Raw genomic sequence first — 21149 nt, 5'->3', positions numbered from 1 at the left:
TATATATATATATATATATTGTTAATTAAGGAAAACGACTTATAATTTCACTTTAACTTTATCTAGTTTAAATTTTGTGAGATTTTTTTTAAAAAAAAAATAGTTGATTAATTTCTTTTTTTAAAAATATATACATATATTTTTTTATAAATATATGTACTTTTTCTATTTAAAACTCTCGTCATATTATTTTCAATCTAAATATGAGGATACTTAAGTTGGAATTATGATATGAAATAATTTTAAAGATTAAAAGTAAGAAATTTAGTAAAAATTTGATAAAATTATAAGATATAAATCATAAGATAAAGTTTTTTTTTAACAATAAAGATTAAGGTTTGACAATGAAATCAAAATAATAAATATGTATATATATATATATATATATTAAAAGAAAATTTAAAAAATATATTACATAAGTACTAAATAAATAGGAGCATTAAATTATAAGCATATAATAATAATAATAATTAATCACAATGTATTATTAACGTCCGGATATATCTGTCACACTTTTGGACTAAATTTTACATTTTTATCTTTTAGGGACACATTTGTTAGCAGATTAGAAAGACGAAAAGTCAAAAGTGACAAATTTATTTCTCCCTTCGTGTCACATAGACTATTTGATTAACAGTGAGTGACAGAAGTTAATGACATATTTGTCGCACTTTTTACACTTTCAAGATTAAATTTTGTATTTTTTTTCTTTTAGGGGTGTATTTTTCAACGAATTACATATTAAGGGACAAAAATGATTATTACTCTTTTTATATGAATGAAAATCAGTGTAAAAATTCATTTGTTATTCACCCGAGATGGAATTATCAAATTGCGAATTTGTGTTTGATTCTCTTGTTATTAATTAAATAATTAGATGTGGCAAAGGTATGAAACATATTGCATTTGACATACTTAGTTTGCTGGAACTTCAAAATAAATTGTACTTGTGACCTTGCACTTTTATTGTCAAAATCATGAATAGTGGTTCTTGATTTTGAATTTGATGTAGACTACCTTTAAAGACTCCTTCCTTGAATCTTAAATTATGACAATTTCCAGAACTATGGGATGTGTGAAAACTTTGTTTATTGTGACTTACGAATGTACCAAGTATCTTGCAGTTTTATTATCATAATTGTTGTATTACTGTATTGAATTTGATGTGGTGGTGGCTCTTAAAACATAATTCAATTGTTGTTCTAACTCTTGGAACTTTCCTACATGAGCATGGACATGAGCAGTTTCTTCTACTTCTTCACGTAACTCATCCGTATAGTGATATTTAAGTTTTTTGCTAATTGAAGTTTCAGTTCTGTGAGTATAAAATTAAACTTGCATGTCAAAAAGATGTGAGGTGAAAGGGCACCTTCTAATGTCTCATACTTGTGTCATGCTCTAGTTCAAGGGATAGGCACATAAGGGTGCTTTGATCTATATATAAAAAACTACTTTGCTGGCTACTACAACAAATTTTCTTTTTTTGGTTTTTTTCTTTCTCCAGTGAAAGATTTGATTTTTCTTGTCAACAACAGTGATATGATATGCTCGTTCGGATTTGGGGCACATGCCACTGTCAATTATTTTATCTTATTGAATTCAAATATATTTTTAATGCTATTACTTATTTCATTTGAAAAAGAAAGGTTAAAATATATTTTTATTGCTATTGCTTGTTTCATTTTCATTTTACTTTATACCATGAAAAGGTTTCTGATTTTGATTTACCCTATTAACAATATAATTGAAACCAAAATTTGAACGATTGTAGAGAAAAGAAGCTAACGTTTCGAATTATAAAAATTAACGCTAAAATAAAAAATTATAGAAATAAAATTGCAGTTATATAAAAAAGTAAAGAGAAGTAAAATTAAGTCATTTAAAGTGAGGCAATACATTTAAAAAATAACGTACTATTATATTTAATTTGGATTATTTGTAATGTTAGTTTCACATTTTTTTTAAATTAAGAAATTATGGTTTTAACTTTTAATGCTACATTTTTTCGTATTTAAAACTCTTAAATTAGTATTTTTTTTATCTAAACTTAAAATTTTACAAGATTTAAGATATGAAATGATTTTAAAAGGTTAGAAATCAGAAATTTATTAGTAATAGCATAATAAAAAACTAAAAAAGGTTTGAATGATATAACTATTCTTTTCAAAATTGATTTAAGTGTAAAATATGTTTTTAATTCTTGTATTTTGATAAAAAAAAATAGTATTAGTTAATATATTTTAACTTTTGATCAATTGATTTTTGCCCCTATTCAAATACAGTTTTTACCGTGAAAACAGAATTATTATTTTTATAAAGTTTAAGATTAAATTTATTTTAGAGATTAAAACTAAGTTTCACATTTAGGGATTGCCAACATATTTTATCTTCGTTTAATCTTGTTTTATTAATAGGATTAATATAATGTACTTAGTATCAACAACTTCCAAATTCGCTACAAAGTATTCAATAGTCAATATAATATCACTGTCCACATCATCCAATAAATCAGACATGATTGTTTTTCCAATTTTCTATTGACCTTCTTCCCCCAAAATAAAACAACATTTTCAATCTTATAATCAAAATCATGTAAGAGGGAATGGGAAGACACTTTGCTGAAACAAAATCACATCTTTTGAAATATATATAAGAGGGAATGGGAAGACACTTTGATGTAGGCAATAAAACTTAAAATGGAACGAACAAAACAAAGAAAGTAAATTATCTATTAAAACCTTATGAATTGTAACAGAATCTGAGGAAGAGTTTTATAAGAAATTAGATGAGCTCAAAATGGTGACTTTTGCATTAAAAGAAATAATCTACACCTCATTCCATGACTCAGTTCCTTCACCAATTCAAAGAAAATCCTACAGTTGGACAAAATTCGTGAGTCACATTAGCGTGCTTGTTTAGCAGGTGGCACAAAGCGTGAAAAATGATGTTGTGAGAGTTATGTGAAGGAAAAAAATGTGTTCATAACACATGCATGGAATAAAAATAATATATTTTGTATTTAAATTATATTAAAACAGATAAAGTTATAAAAGTATATTTGTTGAATGAGCTCGTATGAAAGTTTTTCAATAGTGTAAAAACTTTAGTAAAACAGTTCTTTTAAAATATTTTGATGAAAAGAAGAAAAAGTGGTGACTCAAGTCCACTTTTGTGTGCAGTATGCTACTCAATATATAGCATACCAAAAGAAACCACCAATCCTATAAAATAGGATCCAACTCACGTCCATTAAGCTTTGTTTGTTTCTATCAATTACTTGCTTGTAGCACTTTCAAATTTAAAACAAACTTGACCAAGTTAAAATTGGATTTGTTGTTTTCTTTTAACAAACTGCAACGTGAACCTAAGTTGCTTCTCACCAAAATAATTTATATTGTTTATATATACAAATATAGTTTTACATTCTTAGTACTAACAAATAATATAATAATATTTCCCTTAAAATTAATTAATTACTTATCATATTAAATTCTTTAATTTAATAATCAAATATTAAAATTAATTGCTTTAACAAATTAAAAAACATCCGTTTGTGTGTAATTTCTCAAGTTAAATATTAAATTGGTAATATATTATTTTGAATAAAATATTAATCAATATAGACATCTAAGAACACCCCCCAATGTTATAATATGAAGTAATATATATTTTACTTTCAAAAATCATTAGAAAAATAATATAATATTTTATTCAATCTTTAAAGTTTTGAACAAACTCTAAAGTATGATATAATTGTCAAATTCTAATATGTTAATTTATCATAAATGACTTAAGAAAGCTTATTTTTTTGTTCATTCAATTTTTCCCGCCAAGATCTTAATTTTATTATAAAACTCAAACTCATCACTTAGAGTCTTAAATAATTATTAATTCTACAAATATATATATATATATATATATATATATATATATATATATATATATTATTTATTTTATTACATCCTATAAGTATTTTTGGAATAATTTATCCAATCAGCACATTTGTCAAATTCAATTGTTACTTTCTCCGGGATATAGTTGTCAACCCCACAATAAATGGAACGAGTGTAATTTTTCATTCATGTTGAGCTCGTAATCTAAAGTAACTTCATATTAACTGTTGATAAATCTTAACTTTTTTATTTACACACTTGCCTACTGCAGAGGAGTTAAATCATACTTTTATATACTACGCCAGTATGCCAGAAACCAAAACCAGTTATTATTTATTTTAAATATTGATTCAGCGGAATAACTAGATAGAAAGACGGTTCTTGAGCTAATATTATTTTTCATGATTCAGTTGGTATAGCTAGTAGACAAACCAAATGAACTCATAAATACACAATAAAATAAATGATATAACTCAAGGCCTAAAGTGATTCTTAAAGTGCCTCAAGGCTAAGATAGGAAGCCAATTTGTATTGCCGCAGCACTGTCAACTCATAAAAATGGGTTTTGAACTTTTGATGTACTTGAAGTTAACTCCAAACACATTATTACATTGAGATTCAAGAAATACTTATCAGTTTTACCATCATTTTCACTTTTTTTTTTCTCAAAAAATGTCAACAACACTCTCTAATAAGCTTTTCCTACACACTCTTTACTAGGGAGTAAATTTGCGATGTAGTAAATCGGGAGATAAAACCATTAGGACAACGAACCCCACATGAACATAAAAAAAAGAGTGTGGCAGTAAATTTTCCTTTACTATGGAACGATCTGTATATGCAAAGACCAAACCTTACTAATTGCTCTAAAATCTAAATTACTCTAGATTGCAGTTTGTTTCAATTCCACATTATCACCTGACTTCAAAAAAATTACACTTTCAATAGCCTAATTTGCTCCCTTAATCTATCTTGCACATCAGGGTAACTAAGACAACTTTGTACCTTATATCTGTCACATTACCAAACTATATCATTATCATAAAATATTAGATGTAATGTAATATAAAACTTTTTCATGCATACAAGAAATTAATATGATATTCTAGTAAAAAGCTTATCACAACAGTCGTTATACACACTAATCAACTTGACATTTTCTCAACTGAATTTCTAAGGTTATCAAAAAAGAACTTATACATAACAAGAAGACTGTTGGAGTTTAACCAGAACCAGGGTCAAGAACAGGAAGCCTGCAATGCAAGCTGATTGATTTATCAGTCTGGCGAGAACCTGGGACAAAGAACTGAAATATCACCGTCAGGCAACTACCCTGCGGAGCAATCCCAAAGAAAGTGCAGTCTGGTCTGGTCAAGTGACACTGGAGGCTTTTGGCGAAGTGCTTAACACTCACCTGCACATATTGCCCATCTCCTCTCGAAATGGACCTCGATGATCTTGTCTGAGCACTGAGATTTTGATCTTCAGCAGGAGCATTAGTTTTCTCTCCAATCACCACCAGTCTCCGAAACTCAGCACCCAAACTAATCAGCGTGGTTGAAACCTGCACGCTCAAATCCCCATGCTTACTTATGAACACATTCACAACATCGCCCACCTGCTTCATCCGATCCACCAAGTTTAACAATTGATTCAAATCAGGCACCTGCATTGGACGTGGAAATTAGACGAGAGTTAAAAGACTGAAATTTCGTTTGATTCATCTACTTTGTGCACACACAAACACAAGAACACATCAGCCGCAATGAGCTGTAAACAAACAACATAACATAACTGAATGTAACTAACCTGAATAAACTGGTGACTAATTGTTGACTCAACAAATATAACTCAATTAACGTCCAACTAATCTTAATTAAATCAAACAATTGCAAAAAGAAATAACCCAGACAAGTAGATCTATTCCTATACTGTAAATTAGAATCCTCAATTTGAAGAGTAGAGTCTCATTCTCTCAACTAAGTATTCTGAATATTCTCTCCTCTCTCCTTGATAGTACATTTTATTAGTAACTCAAAAAAATATATTTCTCAATCATCTCAAACTAACCTCCTTATATCTATCATTTATAGCAATTATAATGGATATAGACCTTTTTGGTCTCCACTTTTCTTCAGACAATTTTATTCATCGATTGCACGTGATAACACATCTCTTTCCTTCCTGTGTCATAATTGAGGTTTTGCCCCTCTCTCAACTGTGCACTCCCATTTTTTATTTACCTTTCTCCCCTTTTCTTTTATTTATTTTTTTAAAATATAGATCCCTTAGTCTTTATAGGTTATATGATTATCTTAAATGCTTATCTGTTTCAATTTACAAATAATTTCTATCACAATACTTTCATCTAAAATATAATTTACATTTTAGGCATTACCAATACTCTTTCTTAAATATAGCTTATATGTTAGTCCTCATGGGCATCTTGAGTCTCCTTACTCTTTCAATTAGGCATTCTCAACATTCTCTCCTCTCGTTGGGAGATGCATTTCACGCATTCCTCCTATAACTAGCAAAAAAAAGTATTCGTCGATCTTAAGCTAACCTTTTTTTTTATCTTTATAAATATAAATATACTTGCTCTTCTCAACCACACCTATCCAATTTAATTTAAAATAACTTTATTTCACAGTTTACATTATAAATCATAAATCTAAATTATAATGTAATTTAAATATTCAAAATATTTAATTTGTGCAATGCTTACACCAAAATAATTAGTTTCTACCAAGGTGGTTTAACTCGGATGATTGCGCAGATTGCGTGAGTTGTTGTAAATCATTTATATACATGTGTTTGATTGGATTACTACAGATAAAAAAAAAAAAAATCAAACTAAATTGGAACAGGGGAGTACGTACCTGAACGAGTGTTTGAGGGAGATCTTGCGCCGTATCGAGCGCGCTCTGAAGCTCGGTAACCTGCGCCCGCGACAAGGGTTTGGAGATGGGAATATCCTGAATAACCGCAGACTTATACCCGCGAGTTTCCAATGTGAGGTAGGGCATGGGCTGGGTGGAATTAGGGGGAAGTTTCTTGACGAGCTTGATCTCGAGGCGCGTGGGGGCGGAGGAAGCGGAGGCGGAGGAGGCGACGGCGACGGCGCTGCGGAGGGCGCGGAGGAGGAGGGAGAGGTCGAGAGCGAAGGCGATGCGGTCGTCGTTCTGGCTGGATATGCGGTAGTCGTGGAAGAGCGCCTCCTTGCGGAACTGCGCGAGGCACTGGACGCCGTCGCCGTTGAGGAGGTGGAGGAACATGGCGTGGTCGCGCGTGAGGAAGAGGTGGCACGATTTTCCCGTTCTCTCCAGGGCCGGGAGGAACCGCCTCTCCAGGAGCTGCACGCCGTTGTCGGTCACGAAGGCCTTGAATTTCATCGCGGCGGAGAAGGTTAAAGGGGAGAGGCAAGAGAGTCAGAGCGAGAGACAGTGAATTTCTTTTTGGAGGGGAATGGAAATGGAGACCATAGACGCCAATGCTGTGTGTTTGGATTCAGAATGAAAATAAAAGAGATATTTTAAAATTAAAATAGAAGGTAAAAAGTGTGAATCTAAAAAAATATTTTTTTTAAAACATCGACTCTTTTTGTTTTCTACGTATAATTTTTTAATAATTATATATATTAATAAGAATTTTATTATAATCTATTAAGAATTTTTTAAAAATAAAATGATTCCTTCGTACAAACTTCACTAACTAATATTAGGTTGAGTTGAACGGAGACACTAACTTTTTCTTTTAAAAAAATATGTTCTTAATTCTCATATAAAAGAATACTAGAGTTGTGTGAATATGCAAATGTGAAAATTACTTATTGAAAACCTATAAAGGCTTTAAGGAAAGAATACTGCAGTATGCAGTTAAAAGACTAGTGTTTTTTTTTTTGTTGTTTTTTTTAATATAGTGATCGAGTATGTGAGTACAATGCACAATTGAGTTAATTGTTAGTTAATACAACTATTGAACAATCGCTTTTTCCTTAAAAAAAACAATCGTTAATTTTAAGTCTAAAGAGACTTGTGAAATAATACTTGGACTATGAGAACTTGCAAATATGAAAATTCTAGTCAAAGAAACCTATAGAGGCTTGTGGAAAGAAAATTGTAATGATAAGGTAAGAATACTGTGTGTTGTGGGCCTGAACAGACTAGGGAAAGAATTCTTGGTGATGTGAACAACTTGCAAAGGCTTAAGGAAAATATTAATTGTGTGTAAGCAATCCGTATAGGCTTAAAAAAAATTAAGTACATCGACTCATGTTATTACAAAACTTTTAATTAGGTTCTTTTTTTTTTAATTGAGTTCTTATATTAATTTTAAATTTGTATTTAAGTTCTTATATTAATTTTAAATTTGTATTTAAGTTCTTATATTAATTTGTCGTGAGAAATCGGATAGACTTAATGGAATATTTCATTACACACACGTAAATATGAACTCTCAATAAGTATGCTTGAGTTGATTATAAAGGTGCGAATTCTAAATCATAAATGACTACAAAAGTGATTAAGGAAGTGCGAATAATATTACAAACAAATTAAGGGTTAATCAGACATTAAGGTTGGAGTTATGGACTAGAAGATATGAAATCCATATTTTAGGGTTGGATTACAGTTTACAAGATAACACAAGGGTTGAGAATGAAAAACACGAAGTGTTAAGACACATTAGATAAAAAAAAAATTAACATAAGAACCTAACTAAGATATAATGCATGTGTAACAACAATACTATTTGGGTTGACATAGAATAATGCCATTTTTATGATGGAATATTCCGTTCTCATAAAAAATTAACATGGGAATTTAATTATAAATTTAAAATTAATATAGGAACGCAATAAAAAAAATATAAGGATTTAATTAAAAAAATTTGTAATAGGATGGATACCTATAGGTTAATTTAACATAAAAATAATAATGATTATGAGTATCCTACATAGTCTTGACAACAATATTGAGAAATATACTAGTTGTGCAACCTATAGAGGCTTGAAAAGAACACTAGTGTAAAAACTTATAGATGCTTGGGGGGAAAGAACATTTGTGTGGTTGGTGTGTTTTTAAGTGAAAATCCTACTACGACTAGATGTAGCGTAGGGTTAAGGAGTAAATCAGTATAAAAAAAATAAGTGCAATATATCATCTCTTGCTTCTCATATGTTTACATTTAAGCTTGTTGTTTGATGTATAAAATTTGTTGAGAATTTGAGGGAACCACAAGGACTAGGATTTTGAGAATGGGTGTTTTCATTTGTGCTTTCGTTTTCGGGTTTCATAATTTGGAAGAATAAAATAGATGCACACATGAAGACACAAGGGTTAAGATTGACTTTATGGTAAAAAAACAAGGAAAAAAAAGACCGTCAATTAAAAAAAAAACAAGTACTATTTATTATATGTTCACCCATTCAAATAACAGATAGTTAATAAGTTTAAATAAAGAATTCCATTTTCTTCTTTCTTTCCCGTGTATAAATTAATGAATTTCAATTTCCAAACTAATTAAGCCAAAGCTACGAATTGATTAGAAAGAGAGTTGTGCTCTAATTTTGTTAATATTTTATTTGTTATATTGATATAGAGTATTTGAACTTTTTCAACATTACGAAATATTTGACATGGAATTAATCTTAATTTTTTCATTTTTTTAACTTCTGAAAAATATTTTGTCTTTGTTGTTGTGAAATTCTTATCGGCATGGATGAAGTTATAACCTTGTTTTAGATCGAAAGTTTTCACGTTGATTGTTATATGTAGTTGTCTTTCTCTTAATTTACAACGAATTGCGTGGAGGCAATTAAATTTGTTAAAATAGTTTAGTTGGCGTATTTCTTAGTATAGAAGTCATCAAGCAATTTTTGAAAATAAAAAAATGAAATGCCATTATTGCTTCCATAATTAGAAGTTATAATAATTGAGATGTCATTTGTTTTTATCCGGCTACGCGTTGGACTATTATTTTTTAATATAAAAGTAATCAAATTTCTCAATGTTATCCCAATTATTAGTTTAAGCCCATCACTATCAAAGTTAAGAAAATCACATCTGATTGTAAAAACTGTGATTGCATTTTTTTATTCCACTAAATAAAATATAATACTGCTTAAAATTTTGCGATAATTTTATGATAATTAACATATTCAATATTATTATATATATATTAATGAAACTTAAATGACCAATAATACTACAAGAGTAATTAAAGCGTACGTTACCCCGGTTACTAATAGATCAGCACTCTTTGCCTGATATTAATTGCATAGAAACGTACTCATATATATGAAAAACTCTGACAGTACCCATGATTATTATGTATGTATAAGTTGGCAGTTATTTACTTAATTATTTTACATAAATTGCATTAAAAGACAAGATTACTGATCAGTGACACAATGCTAACTACACCCATTGCATGAAGAAAAGCGTGGGATCGCATTGTCCTAAAGTCCTAACATAGCAAGAATAGCGTGTGTTGTTGATGCGAAACGCCTTTACGTTTAGTTGTCACTGAGGCTGTTCTTACTTCTTACACCACCCCAATACACTTTAAAAAAAGCAATCATTATCGAGGCACCACTTTACGAGTGCTATATGCTATAGTTCATCCACACACACATATATATATATATGGTCCTTGAGAGTGAGTATATATAGTTTCTAACAAAATTAATTATATTAATATATCTATTTATCTATCTATCCATTTATCTCTGTGTTTCTTGACGAGCCATGGAGAATTGGAGGGGTGCTCGGTTGATGGTGGTGGCGAGTGTGGTGGCAATAGGGTGGCTTTCGTTGGTGGTCATGGGAAGTCCGGTGCTTCACAAGGTGGGAGGGTCCAAAGGTTGGATCAATCACGATGTGAACTACACTGAATGGGCTGCTCAAGAGCATGTCTATGTTGGGGATTGGCTCAGTAAGTGCATATATATTATATACTTCTTCTGTTTTCTTAATTTAATTCCATGTTCTTCAAAATTATATAGTCGATTTCATTTCATCACTCTTATTCTATGATATAATGTTGCTCAAAACTTTATAATTGGATCTTCAATGAGAGATATAAACGCTAAAATATGCTGTAATTAATGTGGTCTTGCTGATGATGTTATTTTCGAGAGACAGATGAAGGTGCGAGAAAATAAAATAATAACTATTTTGATATTAAAAAAAAAATTGCATATACAATTACGACCAAACATATTTTCTCCTATATATGGGATGCCAAAACTCCTTTAATTTCAAAGATTAATGGTTGCTGATACTAGTTATTAGCCATTAACACACAAGCTCTTTTGGAGTACGTATTTCTGTTATTTTGGAATTTTTACTTGTCTTCTTAATTTAATTTAACTTAACTACTCATTGTAAATTGTTTCAACTTTTTTTTCGTTCAACCGAAATTAATGTATATCATCATTTGTCTTGTGGGTATTATTGCGCCATATATAAGTTGCCTATTGTTCTATGCTAAAATATTGATGGTGGTTAATTCCAAGTTAAAACAACATTAAATCCTTAATTTGTTCAATTCCCTTTACAGTCTTCTTTTACTTCTTTTTTATTATATATATTTATCTAGCTATTGAGCATGCAGTGTTACTTTTGGGTAGTGTAACTGTGAGAGGAACAGATATATCTTGCATGTATTCATATATGTTATACAGAGCAGTTGTGATATATTTTAATTAGTTTTCCACGTTAGTTGCTATATATTGCTATCTCTATACTTGTAGATATACTTAAATAAAAGCTATTAATAGGGTTGTCATAGGTTAATTACAATAAGAAACTTTATTTACGTGAGTTGGAGTATTGACCAAGGATACTACTCTTATTTGTAAAAGAGAGAACAAAAAGAAAACATAGTACCCTTTTACCTTTTGTTAAATTCAGAAAACTTTGCTAATTAAGTGGGAATAATTCCTGATCCTGAAATGGAAGGTAAACATTAATAAGGGTAATTAGAAGAAATTAACCTGTAATAATACTATTGAAAGTACAGTCATCAGTATATAGTAAAAAAGAAAAAGTTAAAAGCATGCAGAGTCAAGAGAAGCATAAGATCGTAAGGGAAAAGAAAAAGAAATAAAAACAGAATCTTCCTTTCAAAACGTTGAGAATGCAAGCTTTAACATAAAGAACAAAAGAATGGCTTGTACGAAAATCACACACTGAGCAAACAAAATTGATCTCAAATTGGAGACAAAATTCTAATCACAATTGGAAGCTTCATAAAATTTAAAGGTACTTTATTTTGGATAAGCTTGTATATAATTATCATTTGTTTTGGCAAATAACAAACTGAACGTAACATTCTTAACATTAGATAGTGAATATATATCGACAAGTGAATAGAATGAAATCTTATTTTGTTATTTAATTTTACCTTTTTCAATAATTAAAGCTTATAATCTTCTAACTCCCGTTTTGTCTTTAAAATGTATCTTTAAAATTTATGAGTTTAATAACCATTTTAGTATATAAAAATTTACATGGTCAATTATCAATCAATTAAAAGTCATAAAATCATTCTTAATATAATTTTTAAAATAATTATATTATAAAAATAATAAATTTATCATATGAGATGCTTTGTCATTGATTTGTGATTGAATAATTAGGTGTGTTATATTTATTCTAACTTATATATGGAATGCTTATGCAAGTATATTTCATTTAAAAATGAATTTAATGATCATATATAACTTATTTTCTCTTAATATTATCATCTTCTTATGCTGATTAATAAACGTGGGTCTGATGAAGTCTTCAAGTTCGACAGACGATACTTCAACGTTCTGGAGGTGAACAAGACAAGCTACGAGAACTGCATAGACAGGGACTTCATAAAAAACATCACTCGAGGTGGTCGTGACGTGGTGCAAATGACGGAGGCAAGGACCTACTACTACCTCTCCGATGGAGGTTACTGTTTTCATGGTATGAAAGTGGCTGTGCAAGTTCAAGAGTACCAAGATCCCGCACTCGCAATGGTGGCACCAGCTCCTTCCCCCGTCGTGTCTGGTTCTTCTGTGTTCACATGCATTTGGATCATTGTTGCTAATGTTGTGCTTTTTGTGAATTTGATGGTAGTGGGCATTTTGTAAGTGATTGATGGAGATGGGGGTCTATAAAAGAAGCATAGGCTAGAGTATTGGTGGTGCTTGTTTTTATTGGCTTAGATATTATTGTTGGTTTCTTTCTTTTAGAGAGTTTGGTGCATGTTATACTCTTAAGTCTCGTCGCAGATGGTTGATTTGGTTGTGGTAAGCTAAAAATTTAACTGCAGATTATTATATATATATATTTTACAAAAATCTTATTTATATTCCTCCATAGTATTTTATTATATCATTTAACATTTATTTTGACTTGTTCTTTCTTATTTTTGTTTACTCGTATCAAGCGTACCAAATTGTGCAATAATATTCGATGAGTAAAAGTATAGTTATCTTGAAGATGTTGGAACAAGGGTGGTTCTCACATAGTTTCTGTTTAGTGAGGAATTAAGAGAGTGAGAGAGTAAATGGAATTAAGAATAAGTTTTGTATTATTGATCTCTCCAAAATGATTTACAATAAATAGTTTTTATACAGGGATCTTACAACAACAAATTCAGCTAGTTATAACTACCTAAATGTCTAATTGCTTTCCTCCAATACTAACTACTACAAACTAACTCATGCAAACTTTTGATTAGTTTATTATATGACATTTTCCTTTTTTTCATCGAATCTCTTAATTGTTTAGCTCATATTATACTCAGACCCTCTCCTTAAACACTAATTAAATATTGTTTAATAATTTAACACAAAATAGACATATGTTAATCACATGACTTTTAATGAAACTTTATATCTAAAATACTCATCTTCCTCACACTCACACCCCCTTTTTCAAATTGCATCCGACATTCCTCTTTTTTTGCACCTTATGAAAAAAATCCTTAATTATTTAGTCCACATTACACCCAGACTTCCTCCCTCTTAAACACCATTTAATAATTTAACAGAAAGTAAGTATATACTAGTCACATGACTTTTAATGAAAATTTATGTTTAAAATATCATCATTTTCTTCCTCTTAACTTCATAAAAAACATGACATCATTTTCATCCTAAAAATATTCTAACATTCTTCCTTCTTTTTCTTTTTTCTCTAATTGGATATGAAACTACCTTGTTGGTATGCATGTGTTAACAACCTTCCTTCTCTTCTTTTTTAGTTCAATTTTTTTGGTTCGTGTTGGATCGTTTGGTTGTTGTATTTTTGTTGGATGTGTTCCCAACAATGCATATTGACTGAGTATGGTCATTTGCTTCAAATTTTAGTATTTTGCTCTTATATTTGTGTTTTTAACTCCTTTCTTTAAAATATTTATTTTCGCTGGCTAAGTGTTTGATATAATGTTTCAATCAAGAGTTGCATCTTCTTCAAGTGTTAGCAACAATGAAGTAAAAGTCAAATATTAAAGGAAAAACTATTATTGTCTTAAGAAAGGTCCATTCACATGGTCAATTGTTAATTTGTTATTAAGTATTTAACAAAAATGTTAGGACAATTTTGTCAGCTTACATATTTCAATTGACGTTAGTTGATGATCTTAACAGAAGAGTGGTAAAAGTAATGTAAAAAAAGAGAGGGAAATTGGGTGTAATTTGAGAAAAACACAAGGGGTGCGAGTGTAACAAAGATGTTAGGGCAATTTTGTCTGTTCATATATTTAAATTGACTTTAGTTAACGACGTTAGAAAAAGAGAGATAAAAGTAATATAAAAAAATGAGAGATATTGGATGCCATTTGAGAAAAACACAAGAAGTGCAAGCATAATTTACTCTTAAAAAAATACTTCTCTTGAATACTCGTGTAATACTTGACAATTTACTATTTAGGTTAAATGAAATTAAATGGATAAACGACGTAACGTTATCTGGATAGAAATAAAAGCAATAGAGCAACAAAAATCAAATTAAAAGCTAATTTTGGATCTTAGGACAAATGAAGAGATGAAAAAAAGTGTAATGAAAAGACAATTATCCCATATTCAATCCCCACAAAACTGTCGAGCCCAATGAAACAGCCCGACCCAAATTCGTTGGGACATGCTAGGTGCACCCAGCAATTAGGTGAATGGGCAAAATTGCCCTTGTGTTAAAAAAAATAATTTCTTCTTCCGGAAGAAGATTCCGGATGAACAATTTATTCTACCGGAAGAACATTCTTCTGGAAGAAGAAATTTTTTTTAACACAAGGACAATTTTGTCCATTCACCTAATTGCTGGGTACACCAGTAATGTGGTTGGGTGCACCTAGCATGTCCCTTGAAATTGTTCCTTTCAAAACATGAACATAGCAACTTTAGAACCACATTTTACTTAAAAATGGGAGCATCCATTAAGATTTGGTGCAAGAACAAATCCAACAACACCTAAATGTAAAAGGGGCTACTATTAACACTACTACTTCTGCTATTCACACCATCCACATGTGTTTTAATTTTTTTTTCAAAAATGTTCTTTTCATGAAAACACCAAAATACTATCCACATGCAAACTGCAATAATGTTTTTTTTATAAAACTAGACTTTCACCCGTGCCAATGCATGAGCTCATACTCCTATTTGAATATTATCAACACATGTGTAAAGTTTAATAATAATGTTTATTTGTATGATCATAATGTTTAGCTATTTGTAGAAAAAAGTAACATAAAGTAAGGATTTTAAACTAACCTGATGCTATTGTAGATTGTTAGATGGTGTTGTTGTGATTGTCATTAGTGTGATGTTGTTGTAATGAAAGAGAGGCTGCACAATAAACAGAGATGAATGAGTTGATTACATTTGTGGATAAGGTTAGTGATCATTTAATAATTGTAAGTAAGATTATGATACTATATACAACAATATGCACCTGAAAAGGGGACAATTTAAATCAATGTACTTTAGTGAGAGTGATGTAATAACAAATTTGCAACAGTTGCCTTGGTTTTGTCATGCTGCAACATAAAGAAATAAATGTATTAAATATTGATATGTTGTATAATTACATATTGATATGTTGAAAATGAAGTCAAAGGAAAATGTTGTAGGTTGAGAATGTAGGACTTGTAACTAAAAGAATTTGGGAAGCATACCTGTTTATAAGTTTGCAAATACTTCTTTGTATACTACATTGATGGTAGTATTTTTTTACAATGCCTCGATTATCATGAATAAGAATATGTAGTCCTTTTTTATTTTGCATTCATGAAAGTGCAACATATAGTTGGCCATGACAAAATACTGGGTTTGGCAAATACAATCCTACATGTGCTAAGGACTGTCCCTGAGACTTGTTTATGGCCATTGCAAATGAAACCATGAATGAAAATTGTCTTCTAATTAGTTTGAATGGCCATGGAGAATAAGAAGGAGACATATTCATTCTTGGTGTGTATGTCCTATGACCTATATTGGGTTCAGTAATTATCTTTGCTTCAACTACATTGGTACCAAGTCTGGTCACAATAAGTCGAGTTCCATTGCATAAACCATTTGCTTGGTCCAAACTTTGTAGTAGTATGATGGGAGTACCAACCTTGATTCTTAGCTTGTGATTAGGTATCCCTGATGTTTTCAAGGAGTTCAGAAACTCAGGTGTTAGTACTCCAAAAGCAAGATTGAGTAGTTCATCAGATTTGTCAACACTATCGGCACTACAATACTCCATGGTGTATCAATCATGACTTCATCCACCGTAGCAACGGTCAAACAGTAACAGTCCTAATTGGATTAACTCATATAACAAATGAAAGTGGAGAGGTCACACCAAGAAAAATTAAATGGGTTACAACTCATGATTGCGAATAGCAAATGGTGCTGTAACCCGAAACCTCTTCGGTTACCGAACGTCATTAGAAAGAGAAACTCTTTGGGAAAATAATGCATCGGTCATTACATCGTATTGATTACAAATATATAAATATTAATTAAAGGAAGAGGTTGACGTTTGGAATTACCATTATCTTTGAAACAAAAGAAACTTTGCATAATGTTGACGTTTGGCAATCCAATAATGTTGGAAATAGAAGAAATGCACTAGTAAGTGCAATATGGTAATTAATTACAAAAATACAAAAATCAATATACTTTCAATTTTTTGTTTCCAAATAATTACCATATTGGAAAAAAAGAAACTCTGGTTACCGAAAAGCATTGGAAAGAGAAACTTTTTGGAAAAACAATATACGCATTGGTAAGTACATCGTATTAATTACAAATAAAGCATGAGGTTGACGTTTGCAATTACCATTATCTTGGAAACAGAAGAAAGTCTCAGGTAAGTACAACGTATTAATGAGAAAAATACAAAAACAATTAAATGACGAAGTTGACATTTGGAAATCCAATAATGTTGGAAACAGAAGAAACGCATTGGTAAGTGCAGCGTATTAATTAATCACAAAAATACAAAAATCAATATACTTTCAGTTTGACATTTCGAAATAATTACCATATTGGAAAAGAAGAAACGAATCGATTAGTGCAACACAATGATGATAATAATACAAAAATAACTGCAGTGCAATGATGACAATAATTCAAAAATAAGTGCAGCACAATGATGACAATAAAATGGTGTTTCATTTTAAAATTTGTTCTTCTTACCTCTCTCAGTCTCTCTGCTTATGTCACCTAAGCTGACCATCTGAGCATTATGCAAGAAATTTTCCTATGAACTTCTTTGTGAATTGTTGGTATATTGGGACTGCGAACCACTCCCTTCATCTGTTACTCCACCAACATAAAATGGCACATGTAAACTGCATTGAAGAACATAAAAAAAATTAGAACATTGAAGAACGTCATAAAATTAGAGTTTTATAAAAAAATATATAACTTTGTTGTTTGCAGTTATCGTAGCTATCACAAAATTTCTTGATCTCGGAAATATCAGCGTTCACATACAACTTGGAACCATTTTTGATATTTTGGACACTGAGGGGATACTTGTCTGCAAAAAACATTATAGTTACATGTAACATGCAGTCATATATTAAATTGAAGCAAAAACGTAAGAAATAAAAATATACATTGTAGTCACCTTTGGCATCTTTGATCTTAGCCAATGTTAACATAAGCACCAACGGATCCCTAACAAAATGGTTTTTTTCAATAGCATCATCTAGCTGAAGAGCATAATCCTCCCACAGCGTCATGACGATCTCAGCATCACTAACATGACATAACAAATACATATTAATTTGTGATTGAACATATTTCAATACAATTTTTTAAAAATCATCAAAATTACCTATTATCTCTCAACTTCACCGTAACACTGTATGCAGGATTCACTGTTTTTCGTTCGATAACTTCAACAACAACACCCACAACATCTATTTTAAAACCACCATAAAAACACAAAATTAACTTGTGTTCAATATATAAACTAATACCTAATGAAAAAAATTAATACACTCACCAACTAAAGTATGTCGCGGTGCAACGCCAGAAATAATATCAGCAATTTCAGTTATCACGTGTACATTAGCAGGAATCTCAGGTCTTTCAACCTCCTTGACAAATGTTGTTTTGACGAAATAAACCAAAAATGGAATTGCACTTACTTTGTAATCAGACTAATTGTCCACAACTTTGATGTTCTGGATCAAATACGAACAACCCAAATGCAACTTCGATTGAAATTTAGGCAATAATTCTTGCCATAGCGTGGCGCCAATCTTTGCACCCTGTAACAGTTACAAATCAAAGTTATATACAATCCAAATTACAAATAACAATGAAAGCAAATAACATAACAATTATCGTTTGATCCATCAATACCATGTCAATCGCTTGTCTCCCATTGTGCTTCTTAACTTCCCAGATATCATTAATATGCACTGCTATCTTCCATGTGCCTTTCTTCGGATGCAATTCAGATATCAGATTTTCCTTTCAAGACATGACTACAATTACATGACAATTTTGTTGTCACAAATACACAACATAAAGAGGTTATAAAACAGAACAATAAAGTTTGCAAAAAATAATAAAATTTGAACGAACACAAAATTAAAGGAGAAATCGAATGCATCACAAACCTGTACTCCAAATGCGGGATACTATTAGTCATCTTCTTTGTTGTTCTCGATCAAAAACATAAGCGAAGTTCAGTTAGGATATACCAAACAATAAACACCCTTAACTAAACAAAACAATACACACACAAATAAAAATTAGGTCATAGAAAACAAAAAGTGTGGAATACAAAAAATGACAACACAGTAATCGAACATTATTAAAAATGGTATGAACACCAAAGGTAATGATATAGGGCATACAAAACGATTTCAGCACAACAGTGAAATAAGGGAAAACTGCAACAACAACAACAGCATGTCGAAATGCATACAATATAAAAACAAAAAATTTTAGGCTACGATGCAGATATTAGGTGACAAAACTGGAAAAAAAAACGCACCATTGCTATAAAAACAAACTTCGCATTTCAACAAAAATGGTCTATGATACGATAAATACCCTAAAGTAACCAACGAAATCCACCACAAAAAAAGATTTCACCATAAATGTGTTGCAAATGCATAAGAACATATATTAGAAGTAAAAAATTAGAGCTACCATGCAGAGATGCAAATCTTAGGTCAAAACGGGAAACGAAAAAGGAAAACAGGATAAATAGGGTAGGTTACGATCAACACCCTAAACTAACCATAACAATACACAACAACAACATATATTTTGAAAAAAAAAATGCGAGGTACATAAAACGACATTAAAAACATATATTTTAGAAGCAAAAAATTAGGCCTACCATGCATATCTGAGATGAAATAAGGGGAAAAAGTAAAACGGCAACAACAACAATTTATAAGGAAAGATACACAGATAAGGTAGGAAATAAAAAAGAAAAGGGAATCATACACATGCACCACAACAACAACAATACTTTCAGCATAAATGGTCAAGAACCACAAAAAATCAAATCCAAAAAAAATATAAAACAAAGGCAACGTACATAAAACAACTAACCAAAAAAATATAAGGAATGATACAAAGATAAGGTAGAAAAAAAAGAAAATGGAAACAAAACTGCTGGAATCAAAGGCAAGGTACATAAAACGACATTAAAAAAATATAAGGAATGATACAAAGATAAGGTAGGAAAAAAAAAGAAAACGAAAACAAACATGCTAGAATATGGAGAAATGGAATATGGAGAAACGAAATGAAATGTTGAAATGGATTATGGAGAAACGAAATTGCAAATGCAGGGAAACAAAATGTAATACGGAGAGGAGGCAAATGGAAGTGTATGACCAAAACCCTTCAACTGCAGAAGCAATGATAGCGCAAACATCTTGGGAACAAAAATAACACAACGGTATTGATAGCGCATTTAATTACAAAATGACAAAAACAATTAAAGTGTGAAATAAACATTTTTGGGCGGGAATTGGAATGCACCATAGTGCCACACGTAAGCAAAAATTTGTCACTCCAGTCATGTGAGGGCCTTGTTTATATAAGATAGTTGATTGGGTGCAAAAAAATTACATGACAAAAATATATTTTATTGTGTATTTTGTCCACAGAATCATGTTTCCATTATTTAATTTTTTTGCATCCTATTTTACATAACGGAATTGTATTTTTGTTATCTACTTTTTACAATTTTTTAATTGATTATAAATGCAAGTTACCATTTTTAATAGTAGTCAGCGTCTTTTTAATTAAAATTAAATTAATTAGATAGAAGTTATCATTTTTAAAGATAATTGAATTAATTATGATATTAATTTGTATTAAAATTAATTTGATTATAATTAAAAATGATAATTATGTCACAATTAATTTTAATTTAAATAAAAAAGGTAATTTATATCTCACAAGTAATTTGATTACTATTAAAAAAAGAAGTTTGTACTGACTAATATAATTTATATTATAATTAATTTGATTACAATTAAATTAAAAATGGTAACCTATGTCATCATTTTTCATTATAACTTATGTCATGATTCATTTAATTTAAATAAAAATGGTAATTTATATCATAATTAATTTGATTACTATTAAAAAATAATTTATGTGATCATTAATATAATTTGTGTCAAAATTAATTCAAGTAAAAAAGATAACTTATATCTAAATCAATTACAATTTTTTTCATAAATAATTAATAAAACAAAAATATGTTTTTGTTGTATAAAAGAAAGGGTGAAAAA

At 30.2% G+C, this 21149-nt stretch overlaps 2 protein-coding genes and 1 long non-coding RNA gene across 5 annotated transcripts; 1 reads left to right on the top strand and 2 right to left on the bottom strand.

Moving 5' to 3' along the window:
* Window positions 1–4906: 4906 nt before the first annotated feature.
* On the bottom strand, window positions 4907–7419 carry LOC114381195 (checkpoint protein hus1). Its single transcript, XM_028340392.1, has 2 exons — window positions 6776–7419; window positions 4907–5559 (listed from the first exon to the last, which is right to left on the bottom strand). Exons 1-2 carry the CDS (start codon window positions 7286–7288, stop codon window positions 5116–5118), a joined length of 957 nt encoding a protein of 318 aa, XP_028196193.1. The 5' UTR covers window positions 7289–7419; the 3' UTR covers window positions 4907–5115.
* A 3142-nt stretch (window positions 7420–10561) lies between these two features.
* On the top strand, window positions 10562–13238 carry LOC114382079 (lamin-like protein). The gene is made up of 2 exons (XM_028341312.1): window positions 10562–10829; window positions 12683–13238. Exons 1-2 carry the CDS (start codon window positions 10643–10645, stop codon window positions 13021–13023), a joined length of 528 nt encoding a protein of 175 aa, XP_028197113.1. The 5' UTR covers window positions 10562–10642; the 3' UTR covers window positions 13024–13238.
* A 1912-nt stretch (window positions 13239–15150) lies between these two features.
* Window positions 15151–20268, bottom strand: LOC114381948. 3 transcript variants are annotated; one of them, XR_003660118.1, is made up of 10 exons: window positions 19005–20268; window positions 18745–18869; window positions 18383–18650; window positions 18212–18296; window positions 18002–18132; window positions 17798–17911; window positions 17566–17720; window positions 16053–16524; window positions 15830–15914; window positions 15151–15723 (listed from the first exon to the last, which is right to left on the bottom strand). It is a non-coding gene; the product is annotated as an uncharacterized LOC114381948 (long non-coding RNA). The 3 variants fall into 3 exon arrangements; XR_003660119.1 differs by lacking the exons at window positions 16053–16524; window positions 17798–17911; XR_003660117.1 differs by lacking the exons at window positions 15151–15723; window positions 15830–15914; window positions 17798–17911 and having other exon boundaries at window positions 15923–16524.
* Between the last annotated feature and the right edge of the window lie 881 nt (window positions 20269–21149).

This window comes from Glycine soja, chromosome 13, assembly GCF_004193775.1.
Source record: "Glycine soja cultivar W05 chromosome 13, ASM419377v2, whole genome shotgun sequence".
NCBI classification, from domain to species: domain Eukaryota; kingdom Viridiplantae; phylum Streptophyta; class Magnoliopsida; order Fabales; family Fabaceae; genus Glycine; species Glycine soja.
This window is presented reverse-complemented; position numbering and strand designations above follow the sequence as displayed.

Bases quoted from the DNA above. Each gene is read 5' to 3' on its own strand.
- LOC114382079 (XM_028341312.1), top strand. From the start codon at position 10,643: ATGGAGAATTGGAGGGGTGCTCGGTTGATGGTGGTGGCGAGTGTGGTG. The intron at 10,830-12,682 runs GTAAGTGCATAT...GGTCTGATGAAG, and splicing joins CTATGTTGGGGATTGGCTCA to TCTTCAAGTTCGACAGACGA.
- LOC114381195 (XM_028340392.1), bottom strand. From the start codon at position 7,288: ATGAAATTCAAGGCCTTCGTGACCGACAACGGCGTGCAGCTCCTGGAG. The intron at 5,560-6,775 runs GTACGTACTCCC...CGTCCAATGCAG, and splicing joins TCCCTCAAACACTCGTTCAG to GTGCCTGATTTGAATCAATT.